This window comes from Protopterus annectens, chromosome 8.part0 (genome assembly GCF_019279795.1).
Source record: "Protopterus annectens isolate FY-2018-M chromosome 8.part0, PAN1.0, whole genome shotgun sequence".
Classification (NCBI taxonomy): domain Eukaryota; kingdom Metazoa; phylum Chordata; order Ceratodontiformes; family Protopteridae; genus Protopterus; species Protopterus annectens.
In genome coordinates this window covers 1,825,660,800-1,825,679,885 of record NC_056741.1, presented here as the reverse complement: position 1 = coordinate 1,825,679,885, position 19,086 = coordinate 1,825,660,800, and the positions used below count along the sequence as shown (strand labels likewise).

General features: G+C 43.6%; 1 protein-coding gene across 1 annotated transcript in view; it reads right to left on the bottom strand.

The window, feature by feature from the left end:
• FCSK (fucose kinase) overlaps nucleotides 1-19,086 on the bottom strand; it is a 1,855,962-nt gene that overhangs the window by 1,378,392 nt on the left and 458,484 nt on the right. The window contains exon 2 of the mRNA XM_044081314.1: nucleotides 2,070-2,221. Within this exon, the coding sequence (XP_043937249.1) occupies nucleotides 2,070-2,221 (152 nt within the window). The remainder of the gene's footprint in view (nucleotides 1-2,069; nucleotides 2,222-19,086) is intronic.

Here is a 19,086-nt window from a genome sequence, read left to right as displayed (position 1 = left end):
TGTAGCCTGGTATTGCAGGGGTGCACTCTGGAGCCTTGAACCAGGTCTCAGTTACTGAACAGATATCGATGTTCTCCATTTTTAGGAGTGCCTCGAGAGAGTGCATTTTTGGTTTAGACTTCTAGCATTGAGTAGCATTACCTTCAGAATTTGCATGCTTGTACCTGTTACGGTGGTGGTTTTGTCCTTTGAACTTTGCCTAAAAAAGGCACTTTATGGGTGACAAGAGCCTTAGCCAGTAACCTGAATCTCAGGCGCGACATGTGCTGACCATCTCTGGCAAAGCATCATGGTCTGTCAATCATGTCGTCCCAGGCAGACAGATACTGGATCCCCTTTGAATGACACCAGAAGCTTAGCCAATTGTTGAAGTCATTTTGACCTTATATTGTGGTGCATATATATATATATAATATATATATATATATATATATATATATATATATATATATATATATATATATATATATATATATAAAATAAATAGTCAAGTATATATATATATATATGTGTGTGTGTGTGTGGGTTCACTACACATTACCGAAAACCCACAATACCGACGGCCATAAACCCAAGACCAAATACCTGAAAGACTACAAGACCGACAGACCACAAGTGCGAAATTCAAAATTGTGAACGTTTGTAACACATACAGTACACACATACACAGAGACACAGCTTCCCCCCACAATCAAACGAATAAACTTACACTATATTTAAGCTGGTGGGGCAAGCCCCCTTGCACCCCCCATGTGAGAAACAAGACAAACTCACACCCACACATACCACAGTCACAACACACACTAAAGCCCCTCACAAACACACTTACACACACATACTTACCTGAACCGCAACACCAGAAGCGCTAACTCAAAATCTCCGAACATCAGGATTATGAAATTCGTGCTTCTGGTCTTGCGATCATCTGGTCTCGGGATTCCAAGCATCGGTAATATGGGCGTTCGGTCTTCCGTAGTGGACCCATATATATATATATATATATACACACACACACACACACACACACACACACACACACACACACACACACACACACACACACACACATTGAAGTACTGGAATTGTGCATTCATTTCTCCTAAGCTTATGGATCCTTTTGAAAACATATTCTGGATACCTTCCGCGGTGGTGCAGCGGTAGCATTGTTACCTCACTGCAAGTGGTTCTCCCGTTCGATTCTCGGCTTGGGTTGGGAGTGCCTTCTGTATGGAGTCTTCATGTCCTCCCCGCGGTCGAGTGGGTGTTCGAAAGACATGCGTTGAATGGGCGTGCCTTCGTTGAGGGTTGGGCGTCGGGCTGGCAACTCGATACCATAAAAAGAACTGCCAATCATTAGCAGACCGGAGTTCCGCTGTGGCGACTCCTAACTGGGAAAAGCCGAAAGACAAACAGTGTTCTGGATGCTGTCTTGGAGTTTTAACCCCCAACCAACAATTTATTTGCTATATACACTTACTTGGAATATTTGGAACTAAATACTCTTCTGAGCATTTATCAACTTATAGGAATATTTCTGAACCCCAGTCACTGGTATGGCTACCTCCAAGAAGATTATGACTAGAGAAGACTGTTGGGAATGAAAGCTATACTGTTTGAGGTCACAGCCGTGGGGTAGGTGTGTAGCATGTGCCTAACAAAAAAGGTTTATTGAACTGCAGCTGTGCCTGGCATATCCAGTAAGCCCAAGGATAATTGTAAGAATGTCTGCACATGAACTGATGAACCTAAGCAAGTCACAATTCTATCCCTACAACTGACTCATGCATAAGAACAGGCTCAATGCTTACTTAAGAAAAATAAGACTGGTAATGTCTCATTATCTGGTAAGTTGGGATCAGACTATTCACAGTTACATTATTGATCGTAGAAACCTGGCAAAACACTACTCTGCTTGAAATATACAGAGCCCAAGACACTACTATAGTTGGCAGTCATTTACAGCGTCCCCCTTTAGTTCCTGTTGTGATAAATGTGTCCATGTGAACTTACTTGCCAAGACCTAATACTGGTACTTGGTCACTTAAGATTCCTAGAGCTTGTATACTTACTGTGTAGCCAGCCTTGGCACTGAGGTGTTCTGCAACAACAAGGAGAGCATTGAGTGTGGCACCACCACTGCCAACGTGGCTCTTGGGATCTTCAACAGTAAGAAGAACGACTCCTGGTGGGATCAGATTCTTCTGTCGTCTAATTTCTAACTCTGTAAGACAGGGTGGAGAAAAACAAAAACATTGCTTAGTTGTATAACAGCTCTATGCTCAGCTTTTTGGGACAAGCAATAAAGCAAGGTCTGTACAATATATCTGTAGTACCACAAACTCTGACAAAAAGCAAATACGGACCATAAACAGAAGAACAAATGTGAGTTTACTGAGTCTGTAAAACAAAACTTCTTGCTTTGCTGCTAGCAACTGCCAGTTAATACTAATCAATTATTTGATGCAAGATGCATACCATTAGGATATGTGCATTCTAAATGTTGTGGAATGCTACACCATCAGAAAGTGCTGGGAGACTGATACGGGGTTACTGACCATCTCTGAGGCACTGGAAACCATCACTATTGTAAATGGGAGGCTATCTCTTCTTTTAAACATAATATCTACATCTAGACCAAGGAGTGAGGATTCGTACAATGCAATTTCACCCTTCATTTGCAGTGCAAAACATTCATTGCTGGTAAGCCCTTCTCAGCTGTTGACATAAGTATGGATCAGCGCACATACTTTGAGCAACAAGCTGTAGCATGAAAATAGCTGTGCTTGCTGTTTTGTTGATCAGTAGTTATACTACACAGTACCTCTTTACACATTTCTTATTCATTCCCTATATGAGCACTTATGATCCGTACCCACCCCACTGGTCTCTCAAATTAGAATGATACATCCAAGAGGACAAATCCACCTTTGTCTGATTAAGTTTTTTTTTTCTCTTTCAGATAGAATTCCATTTATGGCATTCTATTTTCTACAGCATGGAAAATTGTGGCAGAGACTGAATACGGCATTAACTTGCCAAAAATAATGGATAAGGACAGCAATCAGACAGTCAAAGGACTGCACTGGAGATGCAAATAGGTCACAGCAAGGCTGGCCCCATCAGTGAAAAATAATTTCTGCCATTTCCATGTTGAGACACCACTTGTGAGGTAGTAGAATGGACCTGCTCAATTTGTCTGCTATCACACTGGAATTCTCTAGAATGTGCATTGCTATCAGGTCAGTTGGATGAGATCGCCCACTGCCACATTCTTAGACCTTCAACACAAGCAGTAAGATATGGTTCCTCCTTGTTTGGTGATGTACCAGACTAATGATATTGTCTGTCTGAATTGCGATTGTCCCAAAAGGGAGACAGTCTTGGAAGGCATGCAACATTAAGAGCACTGCAGTCATTTCCAGGACATTGATATGCGTATTGACATCTTCAGGGGATCAAGTGCCACACACAGTTTCCACCAGGAAGGGCCCCCTCCACCCAATCTGGGATTCACCCATGGTCACTATGCCCTTGGGTTGAGTAAGAATGAAAGGACGGCTTTGTAGAACCTGATCTGATTGAAGCTCCCACCAAAGGTATCACTTGCCTGTCTGAGAGATTCTTATTTGGGCTGACGTGTTGGTAAAGAATAGATCACTGTGTTGCTAACATCCATTGAAGAATTCTCATGTAAAATCTTGCCATATGAACTAGGATTATAGCTGCAGACACTGATCCCAAGGCTTGTACAATCAGTCAGGCTGAGATTGTAGTATTGTGAATTATTTTTCTGACCTGGAATCTGACTGTTTGTACTCTTGAGAGAGGAAGAAAAGCCGTCACTGATACCGTGTTGAAAACTGCTCCTATGAATTCCAATGTTTGAGATGGAGATTTGTTGTAATTAATGGTTAGCCCCAAAAGGGAACAAGTCTGGAGTACCTGATCTTGGTCTCTTACTAGTAGATGTCTGTTGGGGCATTGGCGAGCCACTCATCCAGATACTGAAATACTCAGCATCCCTGCAGTCTGAAGTCTATGTTACCACTGCCATGGATGTGACCACCCTGGGAGGCTGAGGTGAGGCCAAAGGGCAGTGCTCTGAACTGGTAATGACTTGCTCCCAACCAGAAGCGTAGATACCTTCTGGATTGTCTATTCACCTTTATGTGATAGTACACATCCTGAAGATCTATCAAGCACATCCAGTCATCCTTGTGCAAGAAGGGCAGAATGGACTGAACTATGACCATCAGAAACTCTGTATACTGAACTGATTTGTTCAAATTGTTGAGATCCAAAATTGGTCTCCAGTCCCCTGTTTTCTTTGGCATTAAAAAGAATCTTGGGTAAGTTTTGGATTCAATCTTGTCTGTTGGGACCTCTTGGATGACTCTTCTTTCTATAAGCTTTTGTATTTCTAGTGTTTCTGCTTTCCTCAGACTGGGTAGAACATTGGGAAATTTGCATACAGATGGAGGTGGAAGGGAAAAAGGAATTATGTACCCTCTGGAAATAATCCTCTGCATCCATGTATCTTTTGTTATGTCTAGCCAGGCTCTCTGGTGCAGGGACAAATGACCCCCAATTGCCTCCAGAGGGGGACAATTGGGCTTCCTTTCAGGAGCACTGGTAGGGTCCTGTCATAGAAAGAATCTCTAGACCCTTGGTTCTGCGGACCTCCCCTGCAGCATGGCAGAGCCTTCCATTTGACTTCCCTCCTCTGCTTCTGGGGAACTATCTCCACATTGATCTTGGAAAGGACAGTGAGAATTCTTAAACAACATTTTTCTTCCTCCTAGTTGGTTCCCGGAGAAGGTCCTTTGAGTGCTCAAAAAACATACTCCCACTGCAGAGAGGGTCTTCTCATTTTGCTCACACCTGGAGAGTGTGTTCTTCACCTTAGGGCCAAATAACAAATTTCTGTCAAAGGGTGCATTGATGAACAAGGACTTGAAGGGCTCCCCAAAATCACACAAGCACATCCAGGCATGTCTCCTGATGGAAATGCCTGAGCCTACTACCCTTGTGGTACCATCAGCGTTATGAGAGATAAGCCTCATGGAAGAATTATAAACAGATTGTAGGTTTGCCAACTGTGAGGCCACAGAAATCTGAGTCCCATTACTAGATTCTGACAGTTCCTTTATCAAGTCTTTTTGCAGTCTCAAAGTGTGCAAGGTAGTTCAGAGACCTGAGGGCAAAAGTCTCTGAAGCATACACACATTTCCTATATCTGTCTAATGCCCTAGACTCCCTGTTAATGGGATGGACAGAAGGACTCTGTTCAGCAAGTTCCTTCTTGGTGGACAATGCCAAGACCATAGCATCTACGAGAACTCTGTTGCTCCAAAATTCCCTTCCTACAGGTGGTGCCAGAAACCAATCTGGTCTTTTGGGGACTGACTCAACTGAGTCAGGCTCCTTTCATGCCCACCTAGAGATCAAGTCAATGAGGTCATCAGCAGGCAAAGTTACCAAGGAGGTAGACGGGCCAGCCTCAAAGGCCTTTAGGAATACTGATTCCAGTGGAGAAGGGTTATCATTAGACAAACCACCCCTCTGGTTATGGATCTCAAGGATGTCTCCAAAACATATGAATTCAGGTGGTTATCTTTGGGACCCTTTCCCTTCATCGAAATCAGCATCTTCTGTGATTGACTCCTGAGGGGAGTCTAGGTCCCTCCTCTTACACTTCCTTTTCCTAGGGACTTCCTTGGTGGAAGGGCTACATTACTCCACACCAGAGAAAAGTTTCAGAAGAGATTGTAATACCCTGGTGGTTAACCTGGAGACTTTAGGCTGGCTGTCCCTGTGGCATAGAATGATGGGGCTCAAGGCACAGAGACACAAGGCATCCAGAGAGAAGATCTGATGGGATAGGAGCTGTCTGTTCTGCAGAAGCAGAGAAAACTCTCTCCACCTCAAAGGCAGAATGCTCCAGGGAGAAGGAAGCCAACAGAGCTGAGAAACCTTGCTTCCACTCCATCATCCCCCTGCCCCAAAGGCAGTCCACCTGAGGTGGAGGCTGGTGCTGAGCTGTCCAGTGTGGCATCTCTGAAAGGAAGAGATGGCTTAGAAAACTTCGGAGTCAACTCTAATGCCTCAGATCTAACAGAGACGCTTTGGCTGTGAGAGTTGTCCGGCTCCAAAACTGTTGATACTGACATCTTTGGATCCAATCCAGATGCTCTTGGTCAACTCAGATCAAAGAGCTCCAAAAAGCTAGGTTGGATTGGAGTAGGAACTTGATACTGGTGGAGTAGTACAAACTAGGGCTTCCTGACCCAAAGGGGTAGGAGCTGGGAGAAGACCCATCTGAATCTGCACCAAAAGGAATTTCCTCATCATCCTGTCCACGTCATCCTCAGTCAGACTTCTGGAAGAATGGCAGGAAGTGAGCAATGGTGACCTAGAGCGCCGGCAGGATTCAAGAAATGGTGACGGTACTCTCGAGGTTATTGTGTCATAGATGGTGAGCACCTTGCTCTGAGTAAAGGGTTTGTATCCGAAGAGCTAGGATCCAAGGAGGCCTTTGTCAGCTCTGACACTGGCTGAGTAGGAGCAGTCTTTAGATCCAACTTATGTTTCTTCCTTGGTGGTTCTGTGGTAGGATCCGACAAGGAAGTCGAGGATCCTGAAGGCCTTGAAAGTTTAGATGAATGCAACTTTGATTTGGATTTGGAGGGGTTGAGCCCCAGCAATAGCCACTGTAAAGGATGTGGGTAGCAATCCTTTTAAGATTAATTTATTTTTCCTGTCCACTACAGCTTGCGGATTGAATACCTTACAAATCTAACAGTCAACCTGAAAATAATCTGGTCCCAAACAATATACACACAAGGCATGTGCATTGGACAGGGACTTCAGCAGTGGTACAGCGGTAGCATTGTTACCTCACAGCAAGAGGTTCTCCCGTTTGATTCTCGGCTTGGTGTGGGAGTGCCTTCTGTGTGGAGTCTGCATGTCCTCTCCCCGGTTAGGTAGCGTTCAAAAGACATGCGTGCGTAAATGGGCATGCCTTCGTTGAAGGTTGGGCGTCGAGCTGGCACCTCGGCATTTCGTAAAAAATCTACTGCCAATCATTAGTGGACCGGAGTTCGTCTGTGGTGACCCCTTACCGGGAAAAAGCCGAAAGACAAACAACAACATGTGCATTGGATAGGGGCAACTTGGCTGCATTTCTGGCACTTCTTAAACCCACAAGGACCTTTTTCAAAAATTTTAAAATAAAAAATAGAGAATAAGTTTTTTTTTTGTTTTTGTTTTTTTTGTAGAAAAGGAAATAAGGGATTACCAGCAATGGTAAGAAGAGTTACACTAAAAAAGTGTGAGAGGGAAAAAGGAAAGAAAAAAATATCAATTATGGTAAAAAGATTACACCAGAACAGTGCAAAAGGGATGACTGATAATACAAAAATTAATCTTATACGAAAAAGATAAAAATAGATATAAACTTATCTCTTCACTAAAGTTATTCAAGAGCTCAAGGTGACCATGTCCAAATGCGAAAGTGGCAAATGAGATCTGAGGTATGTTAGGGGTTGGTGCATTATAGGTAAGGAAGGAGCTTGAGAGTTTTTTGGTGGTCATGAGCTAAAATTACAGCCAAGTCAGATCTGAACCCAACTGCTGAGGAATGAATGAAAACTGACATCATCAGCTCAATGATACTGACAAGACACCCCTAAGAGTTGACCCAGCAGGCAGGGACTTGGGGACACACATAAACAGTAACCTAGCCTTTGACTATTGCATGTCTACATTAGTGAGGAAATCATTCTATGTTTGCAACTTATAAACAAAGGTATGGCATCTAGGTCCAAGGAAGTCATTGTTCTACTCTGTATTCTGCATTCCTCAGACCTATCATTGAGTACAATGTCCCTTTTGGTATGTGCCTAACCAGGCATATCCAACAACTGTCATGCCCACACAAGCTCCTTGCTCAAAGAAACAAGACATATGTAACATGTGCTATGCAGACCGCCTCAAGGCCATATCCTTGTATTCTGTCTCCTACAGGCTGTTGAGGGGAGATCTAGGCATACAAGGTATTGTCAGGCTCCACTCTGATGGATTTCCTGCATATCCACAAAACAAGCAGAAACAGAATTACCCATTATAAAAACTTAAACCTTACCTGTGGTATAACTAGGACCTGCTGGACAGACAGGTATGTATCTCAGAGACCACCCCTTCCCTGGAACAGGCTCCCTATCTGTGTGAAGCAGAGTGCCTCCCTAACCCAATTCAAGTGTGACTTGGACAACTGGATGGGGAATAGGAACTTCACCCCTGGTTTGTCACCTATGTCTCTAATGGACACAGGCAACCTGTTAATAGTTCATCACCCAGGCCCCTGTTTGTAAATGTTTCATCTCCCAACCCCTGATTACACTTACCAAGGGTACCAGAACTTGACAGAGATTTGGGATGCATGGCAAAGCTTAAATAGGTCCTTGTGGTCATTAGCCTAGTAAACATCTATAAACAGGAAGAAAACATTACTCATTTTCACAACTTTTCAGAACAAACTTTGGACGGGGCAGTGGTGCAACGGTAGCATTGTTGCCTCACAGCAAGAGGTTCTCTGGTTTGATTCTTGGCTGAGATGCCTTCTGTGTGTTGTCTGTATGTCCTCCCTGTATTCATGTGGGTTTTCTCTGGGTGCTCTAGTTTCCTCCCACATTACAAAGACATGCATCTAGAGCGTTTCTGCCAAGGCCTCTGATGAAAACTGGCTTAGTTCCAAGTCTGACTTTCCCAGTTAACAAATGTTAAATAAAATAAATAAAAAAAGAAATAAATAAAACTAACTTATGTGCCTGGAAATTTAAAATGCTGAAAATCAAAGTTGCAGAAAGTACAGTTGTGTACACTTACCATAAATGTAGATGTTCAAGTGTATTCACTGTTGCAGTCATTACATTTGGGTAATCTGCTGGCAGGTTGCCCTCAGTCAGCCTGATTAACAAAGTCTTGGGTCCTGCGTCGGTTGCTGTCCCTTCTTCCATGACGTCAGGACATCAGGTAGTCAGGGGTGTAAAACATGCAGCCGATGCCATTACATCAGTTTTTCTTGCCCCAGATGACAGGTGCCCCCCAAATGGAGAGCCAAATATTTAAGTAATTAAAAACACAAAAATATACCTCCAAACAAAAGCAAATACACCAAAAAGGCTTTTAAGCATAGTAAAGGAAAGTAGAGGTATAGTAAGAGAGGGAGGGTAACCAGGACTGCAACAGTGAATACACTTGAACATCTACATTTATGGTAAGTGTACACAACTGTACTATGTTCTTCGTGTTTTACTGTTGCAGTCATTACATTTGGGTAGATTCCCAAAGCTATGGTTGGGAGGATGGATTTATATAGCATTAGAACCAGCTATAAGACCCTGCAGGACAGCAGTGGCAAAGCCAGCTCTGGATTTAGAGAAGATAGGTAAATGGTAATGTTTGGTGAATGCATGAACTGAGCTCCAGGTAGCAGCTTCTAGAATGTCTCTGGTAGGAACACCTCTGAGAAAGGTTGTGGAAGTAGATGCAGCCCTGGTGGAATGAGATCTGATCCCCTGGGGGATAGCCTTACCATGGTGCATATAACAACAGAAACAAATACAATGGCTTATAGCCTTTCCCTCTGCCCCTGCAGCAAATGCCTCCAGCAGTTGTTCAGATTTTCTTAGAGATTTTGTCCTGTTTAAGTAAAATCTAAGTTGTCTGTGTAGATCCAAGGAATGCAGAATCCGCTCCCCCATGCTCTGTGGATTGGGAAAGAAAGTTGGCAAATGAATGGTCTGATTAAGAGCCACACTGGATACCACCTTAGGCATGAAGGATGGATTGGTCCTGAGAGACACCCTGTCCGCATGAAAAATAATGAAAGGCTCCACTGCCATAAGAGCCTGTAATTCGGAAATCCTTCTAGCTGAAGTGACTGCTAAAAGGAAAGCTGCTTTTCAGGAGAGAAATTTTAAGTCTGCAGTAGCAGCTGGCTCGAAAGGAGGGAGAGTGAGTTTTTCCAATACAAAATTGAGGTCCCAGGCAGGGGTTGGTGCTCTCCTGGGTAGTCTTAAGTTTTTGGCCCCTCTGAGATACTGCTTTAGCAGAGGATGAGAGAAGAGGGGAGGTTCTGTGTTGTAATGAAATGGCAGAGGCATGGATTTTTATGGAAGAAAAGGACAGGCCCTTATGAAGCATGTCAGTTAAGTATTGTAAAATCTGAGGAATACTGGGCACTGCTGTGCTAATCCCTTGTGATTGATTTCAGGCACAGAATCTTTTCCATTTGTCAACATAAGATTTTCTAGTACTAGACCTTCTTGCCTCCAAAATGACATCCATCACAGGTATGCTGAGGGATGTTAAGGGTGAATTTAGGTGATTAGCCATGCTGCAAGATTCAAAGTTTGGAGCCGAGTATGCAGAATTTGGTTGTTCTGTTGAGACAGTAAGTAAGGTGTCTGAGGCAGGTGCCACGGTGGAAGGTGTGACACATTCCGCAGGAGTGGGTACCAGTGTTGGTGAGGCCAGTCTGGAGCAATCAAAATAATTTTTGGTTTGTTGTGTTTTGACTTTTAGTAGAACTTTGGAGAGCAGAGGCACAGGGGGGAAAATCATAGACTGATAGGTTTTTCCAGCTGAATGATAGAGCATCCACTTTCCAGGCTTTTTTGTGATGAGTTCTTGTGCAGAATTTGTCCAACTGATAATTCTGGGGTGAGGCAAAAAGATCCATGTCTGGACTCCCCCATTTGCGTGTCAACATGTTGAAAATCCATGGTTCCAGTTTCCATTCATGTAGGTCCATGAGATTTCTGCTTAGTTTGTCTGTCAGAGTATTCAGCTTTCCTGGCAGGAATTGAGCTTGTAGTTGAATTTGATAGGTCAAGGCCATGTTCCATAATGCCATGGCTAGTCTGCAAAGGGGGTAGAAGTGTGCACCCCCCTGCTTGTTTATGTATCACATAACTGTGGTGCTGTCTGTCTTCATCATTAATTGTCCTGGTTGAAGGTAGTCCTTGAAGGCTGTCAGTGCATTCTGTACAGCTAGCATCTCTTTTTGATTGATATGAAGGTGCATTTGATTTGGGCTTCATTTGCCCTGAATGCACTTCCCTCCCAGATGCCCCCCCCCCCAAGCATGGTCTGATGCATCTGTAATTAGGGTTTGGGCGGCAGGGGATGGAGTGAATGGCAGTCCCTTGCTTTGGTGGCAGGCCTCTGCCCACCATAGGAACTCTAGTTGCAGGCAAGGTATGACAGGAATCATTGTTTCCAGGGTGTGACAATGTTGACTCCATAAACTTTTTAAGTACCACTGAAGTTTCCTCATAAGGCCATGAACCCCAAGGTTTTCAGAATTTGTCTTGCAGATATCAGGGTTTTTGTGACAACCTGTTTGAAGTAAGTTACCAAATGAATTTGCTTTTCCGGCATAAGGTAAGCCCTCTGGGCAGTTGTATTCAAGCTTGCAGCCAGGAATGTGATTTTTTGAGAGGGTACCAGTTGTGATTTCTTTTCATTTATGGTGTACCCTAGACAAGTTAGAACCCTTTTTACAAACACCAGATGTTTTAGAAGAATGCCCCTGTTTTCTGCCTGAATTAGACAACCGTCCAGGTATGGATATATTTGAATATTTCTTTGCCTGCAAAATGCAATTACTGGAGCCAGGCACTTTGTGAAGACCCTGGGCACAGTAGATAAGCCAAAGGGCAGTGCAGAGAACTGGTAATGCAAGTAGCCTGCTTTGAAATGGAGGTATCTTCTGCAAGATTTTCTGATTGGGATATGCAGGTAAGCCTCTTTTAAGTCCAGAGTTACCAACCAGGCATCTTTGCCTAGCATAGGAAGTAACTGTTGAAGAGTCAGCATCTTGAATTTTGGAATGGCCAGAAACGTGTTTAGAGTAGATAAATCCAGAATTGGACGCCATGATTTGTCTTTTCTGGGTACCAGGAAAAGTCTTGAATAGAAACCTTGTCCCTTTTCCTCTTCTGGTACTGGTTGAATAGCCCCCATGTTCATGAGGGACAGTACTTGTTTCTGGGCCTCTGCCCACTGATTGGGGGCAGGTTTGCCCATATGTTTGGGATTGGCAACGTGTGGAAATAAAATCTGAATCCCTGGGATACTATATTTAGAACCCATTTGTCCTGGGTTATAAGTTTCCAGTTTCTTGCATGAAGTGCCAGTTTCCCCCCAAAGGGGCGGCTAAAAGGTAAGTGCTTGGTAAGTGTAAAGGAAAGTCATTGAGCCTGCTTACCATAGGGAGGTGCCTTGTTGTTTCCATATTTGGAGGAGGAGGAGGCACCCCATTGTTTTGTTCTAAAAGTCCCTTGTGACTGAAACCTGGAGCCTTTGGAATGTCTGGATTTGACTTGAGTGGCTCTCGAAGGAACTGGAAAGGACCAGTTCTTAGTAGGCCAGTGCCTACTAAATCTTGGAGGTTGCACTTGTAAGAAATCTTTCACAGTTTGCATAGATTTAGCTTTATCTTCCATCTTTTTTCAAACTTCTTCAGCCTTATTACCAAAGAGACGGTCCTGTTGCAAAGGAGCATCCAACAATTTTGCTTTAACATGATCAGGCAGAATGTGCTCTTTGAGCCAAGCATGCCTTCTTAGCACAGACCCAGTTACAGCAGCCCTGCAGGAGGCCTCCAAAGAATCAAAACCACATTGCAAAGTATGTTTTCCAACTTGTTCAGCTGAATGCAATAAATCCTGTAAATCTTTATTTTCCACACAGTCAGAAATTAACATCATTTTCTGTTTAAGCAGTCCTGTGATATGCTATTGATATTTAAGCATATGAAATTGACAGTTTAAAGCCCTGATTGCTAATGTTGCTGAAGTGTAAACCTTCTTACCCCATCTATCCAGTGTCCTGGAATCTCTATCAGAAGGGGTAGGATTTTTAGCAGTAGAGGCCTTAATGCCTTTGGGACCCTGAGAAATGGTTTCAGGATCTGCAATTGGATTTTTGAAAAGGAATTTGTGGGAGTCAGGAACCCTGTAGTATCTGTCTGGCTTACAAGGAGCTGGAGGCAGTGAATCAGGAGCCATACTAAATTCTGAAAAAACATCAACAATGTCTAAAACAGGAAGTATAGCCAAAGGCCTATGCTGAGGAAGAAGAAGAAAATCCCTTAGTCTCTTTTTAGATTCAGAGAAATCCTGACTTTCCCAGTGGAAATGTTCCCTTAAGGTATGTAAAGTTTTCCCAAAAGAAAAATCCTCAGGGGGAGAAGCAGAAGGAATGGAATCTTCTGCATCAGAGTTCTCATAAGTAGATATAGACAAATCCTGTTCATTAGAAAAGTCAGAAGAAACTGATTATGAATCTTCTGAACAGGATTCTATGTCTTGCCTAAGCCTCTTTGAAGGGGGGGGGGGGGTGGCTACCCCTGATAAGAGTAATTAAATCTTCAGCTATTTTGATCATTTGTTTTTTAAGCATAGGGGCCTGCACATGTGGCCCAGGCATCGGATTTTTAGAGATAGTTTTAGATTTTGGCCTTAGTTTTGAAGATGGCGTCGGTCTAATATACAAATCTGTAAGCCTGAAAACACCCTCAGAAGCCGGTGCCTGCACAGCGGCTCCAGACCCATCTAAGGTAGAGATATCCGTGGGTTCCATAACTGAAGCATCTCGCAGCATACAGGACTCTGAATGGGTCTCAGTAGAGGCCTGCAAATCAGAAGTAGCGGGTATCAGGGGCTGCGAAAGCGCCTCACTGAGTACCGGCGAACTGGCAACTGGCTTAGGAGAAGCGTCGTCGTCAGTTTTGGACCTTGACAGCCTGTCTCTGTCTTTTTCTTTCCTTTCTTTAGGTATTCTGGTAGTCGGATTGCTAACAGATGACATTTCTGGATAATTTAAGCATGAGCCAAAATATTTAGAAGCAAAAATATACCAACGTTTAATAGTGTGTTGATTAAATTTAGCACAAAACCGAGAGCAAGGTACGTTGTGGTCAGGGCCTAGGCAAGGAATACAGTACAAATGAAAATCCTTATGAGGTGTTTGCTTCCCACAAGTAATGCAATTATTAACTTTTACTGACATCGGTAAGGAGCAAGAAAAAGTTTCCCCAACGGGGTACTTAGCTTTTTAGTTGAAGACTTTGGTTCTGAAACTCGAAAACGAAAATTGCAGGAGTCGGCCGACCGGCACTTGCGAACTGCTTCTGCTTCAGGCACCGCATGGCAAGAAAGACTGATGTAATGGCATCGGCTGCATGTTTTATACCCCTGATGACCTGACGTCATGGAAGAAGGGACAGCAACTGATGCAGAATCCAAGACTTTGTTAATCAGGCCGACTGAGGGCAACCTGCCAGCAGATTACTCATATGTAATGACTGCAACAGTGAAACACTATGAACATCTATACACTTTTTCCCACATCTGTCAATAATTTTCCCATCCTTATCAGAAAGAGTAGGATTGGAATGAATTGCTTAGCAACAGTGGGATCAACTAAAGCTATAACTGCTGCATCTGGTTGGGAAATAGTGTATAAAAATGTAAAAGACTGAAGAACTTCATACATCCTATTTGCCTTCCTAGGAGCAGTTGTCTATCAGGAAAATTGCAAGCAGTAACATACACATTGTGTAAAGCAGACAGAAGAGGAGAAATTGTGTAGGTTCTAGAATACAGTATCATAGGAAGTTACTAGGCTACTGGCCCTGAGGCCCTAATAAGCCTAGCCAAGAGTTTAGCCCATGTTTGGACAAGTCAGTACCCAAAGCCCCAGTAGGGACACAGGTGGAATCCCAGGGGTGTATTTTCTGCTTCCAGTTATCCAGGATGTGCTTAAAAAGGGATAATAAGGCACTCTGCTTGACGTGGACAGGGAGTCTGTTCCACAGATGGGGGAGTTTCTGGGATACAAATCTGTCCCGCCAACAAGTTCTATTGGTATCACAGACCAGGTCGAGGTTGTGCGTATGGGTTACTCGACTGGAACTTGACTTGCAGATATGCAGCAGTCCCACCAAGGTGGGGTCTGAGATTGCTTTATATGCCAGACAGAGGTCACCTCTGAGGAATATTTATGAAACTGAGTAGAGGGACAAAGCTTTTAGCCTATCTTGAGGCCTTGGATTCTCCTGGTGAGGAATCTCTGTGGTCTCTCCAGCTGCTGCATGTGCTTTGCAAGGTACATGCCGAAGGGGGCATTGTACTCAATAATTAGCTTTATAAGGGAAAAATACGGGGATGTTATGTCCTCTTTGTCCCTGGATGAGATACCCTTATTTATGAGGTGGGCCATGTAGAAAGCTTTCCGTACAATGGAAGCAACATGGTGGTTAAAAGTCAGGTTGCTATCAACCTGGGTGCCCAAATCCCTCACTACTGATTGCGTACTTACGGCTTTGTTATTAATGTGATAATATGTGGGGACATCACTCTCCCCAACGGGGATGATGATGCATTTTTGGCATTCAGCTTGTGGCCAAGTTTCTGGCACCAGTCATTTGTTTGGGTGAGACCCTCTTGGAGAATGTCTACATCACTTGGGGAACTGATGACCATGGCCAGCTTGCAGTCATCTGCAAACTTGGTCAGCCATGGCCCACTGGTTTTGGCCTGCACCTCAGAGAGGTATATCCCAAGTAACAGAGGCCCCAAGACCGATCCCTGGGGTATGCTGCTCATTACAGGTTTACTGCTTGTGGTGGCCTCCCCTATTTTGATTAGGTGGGTTCTATCAGTGAGCCAGTTTGCTACCCATCTAGTAACATATGGATTGATGTCTAGTTGAGAGAGTTTATCTATTATGCCTGAGTGGGGAATAGTGTTGAAGGCTTTGGCCAGGTCAAGGTAGGCAGTGTGCACCGTCTTCCCCTTGTTCATGGCTTTGGTGACTATCTCAAAGAAGTCAAACAGATCTAAGAGACACAACCTCCCCTTGACAAAGCCAAACTTTATGGGGTCGAGTGTTTGGAGGCTGCCAATGCCAGTGTTAATAAGGTCCATTATAATCTATTCCATGGCCTTGCAGATCAGGCTAGTTAGCCTGATGGGTCTGTAACTTCCCAAATTTGTGGAAGCTCCACCTTTGTGTAAAGGGATGACAGTGGCTGTCCTCCACTTGGCTGGGATAAAGCCGGTACTCAGGATTTGGCTGAATAGGGTACCTAATGGTGCTGCAAGTTCATGCCTGAGTTCATGTAGGATGTAGCCTGGGATGTTATCGGGTCCCATGGAGGCTGTATTTTTTGCCTTTGGGAGGGGAGTGATGATCTGTTTCCTAGAGATAAGGGGTGGGGGGCAGGGACTGGGGATGTCATGATTTACTGAGGGGGGGGGTTTGAAGTTTTTGCTGAATCTGTCAGCCAGTAGATTGGGTATATCTACAGTATTTGTGTATGTGGTGTCCTTGACCACCAGTTCTGAACAGATCTGGGTGCTTCCTTTGAGAATGCAGACATATGTGAAGAAGGCTTTATGATGACTCTTGTAGATGTGGCCAATTTGGACTCAAAGTTGGCTTTAGAGGATTTCACTAATGCTCTTATTTGCTTGTTCAGGCTAAAGAGAGATTGCTTCCAATTGGGCACCTGCACCTTCTTGGTTCTGGACGGCAATTTTTTCCTTTTGTTATATAGTTTATTTATTGTAGATGTCTACTAGACAGCTTTACTCTTCCTTGTGGAGGATGATTTTGTCCAGTCAGGTATTCCTGATTCCATGCATCTATATAAATGCTCGTATAGTACTTTGGTGCAAATTTGGACATTGGTGCCAGTTCCTACAGAGGGGGAGGGGGCTGTGAAGCTGTTTATACCATCCCTCAAGAAGGTTGTAATCGGCTTTGAAGAAGTTTTTTTTTTACCCTAGCTGGGGGGGGTGGGGGGGGTCAGGGGAGATGCTGACTTTGACCGCCTTATGGTTGGATCTTACCAGGGAAGATGAAACTGCTTGGGAGCTGCAGTGGTTATTCATGTTGGTTAATACCAAGTCAAAGATATTATCACCTTTTGTGGGGTTATCGACTAGCTGTTCCAAGGCATTTGCATTGACAAAGTTGAGGAATCTCTGGGTATTTGTGTTCTGGCATGAGTAGTTTTTCCTGTCTATGGTTCGGTAATTAAAGTCGCCCAGGATCAGGGTAAAGGGATGACTCTTGATAGATTTGAAGCGGTCCAGATAGGTGGAGTGGGCATCTTGAGTCAAATTTGGGGGCCTATAGCTAGCTATGACTTGAATAGGGGTCTTGGCAATGGTTAACTGCACCTGGAGTCTCTCCTGTGGATCATACTGTCTGACCAGCCTAGATGTGTTTGTGGGTGTCTTTAATATATATTGAAACTCCACCTCCTTCGGCTTTGCTGCCCACAGTTTGGGGTCTGAATGTATGATAGGATGAATAACCAGGTAAGGATGGGGTGCTCTCCACAGCTTTGAACCAGGTTTCTGTGACTGCACAAATGTCAGCATTTTCCAGGGTTAAGAATGCTTGCAATGAGTGCATTTTCATGTTTAGACACCTAGTGTTTAGCAGCATGACGTTTAATTTGCGTTTTGTTGAAATGTTTAAGTTGGCAGTATCGAGTTCAAGACTTTTCCTAAAAAAAGCACTATGGGGGAGGCAAGGGCCTTTACCAGAAGCTCAGGTGAGACAAATGCACACCTTCTCTAGCAAAGCATAGTGGTCTGTCTATCAGGTACTGGATCCCCCTGGAATGACACCACAAACTAAGTCAATTGTTAAAGTCAATCATTTTCTGTTTGTATTGAGGCATCACTCTGGGTGATGGCAGAATGCTGCTTAAGGCTAGGGACATACCTGCATGGGACATATAATCAGTGAGCTCAATCATGTCTCAATATTGGGTCTATATTATATATTCGAAGTTTCAAAACTTCAAACCTCATATGTTTGACAACATATGAGCGAAGTTTGAAACACTGAAAATAAATAAATAAATTAAAAAAAAACTTTCCTCAATGCTCTGAGCAGGTGGGCAAGCCCCCTCGCACCACCCCACAACCGCGCTACTTAAATATACCAACTCAGAGATCACACTTCAGTGCAGGAAAGGGAAATTTTCCCATTCTGCGCCATACGGAGCCATTGCTTTTCACCTTCAAACTTTTTAAAACTCAATCATATGGTGTCGACCATATGACATTCAAACTTTAAAAGGTTAGAGTAATTAATAGGGATCCTGTCTTCATATAGTCAAATCATTCACTCCAACATGGACTATGACAGAGTCATAACAGTACCTGTTACTGAGAGACTTGAGTGCATGTGTGATATGGCAGATTCTGGCACCTGACAAACAACTAACCATAACTTTCTCCTTATCCAGCCTGGTGAGAGGCACATATATTGTGTCTCTCACAATGGAGTCTCCTATGACTAATATGTTGGGTTTATGGTTAAGCCTTAGTAGCTGCAAGACAATGGTGTGGAGTGTTGTGTTATTTTGTAACAAACCCAATATCGAAAAAACAGCCAGCACACAAAATGAGGAGAAGTAAGACTAAGTCTTCACAGTCACAGACTGGTTTCAGCCAAAGACCTTTTTCAATGTAGGTGCTGGATCATTCTGTAACAACTCATACTAATTTCTGAGAGACTGAAAAACCTCAAGTGTTCTCCCACTGAAAACACTAGCACATTCTAGGAGTAGTCTCACAGGAAGAGAATCCACCACAGGGAGAACCAGAAACTGAGCTCTTCTCTCACTCAGAATCAATAAAAAAATCCTATATCCATTCTTGCATCCGCAAAATCTTGACCTTTTAAGGAAAGGAAGGATCCTGTTTTCTTTTAACAGAAACTACTTTACAAGAAGAATCAATAGCCTGAAATAAACAAAGAGCCAGACCAGAACTACTCTTAGCCACAGAAATTTGAGGAGGAATAGATACATGCTTGGTTTTCTGTTTCTTTTGGACAGGAGAAATGGTGTTACAAACGGTGGCAGCAGCTTCCCCAGGAATTGGCACAGATTTCTGATGCAACAGGGAAACCTTCCCTCTTCCTGGATCGACAATAGTGGCTCTTCCTTGCCCACTGAGTGGACCCCAACAGCTGCAGAGGATGTGGATA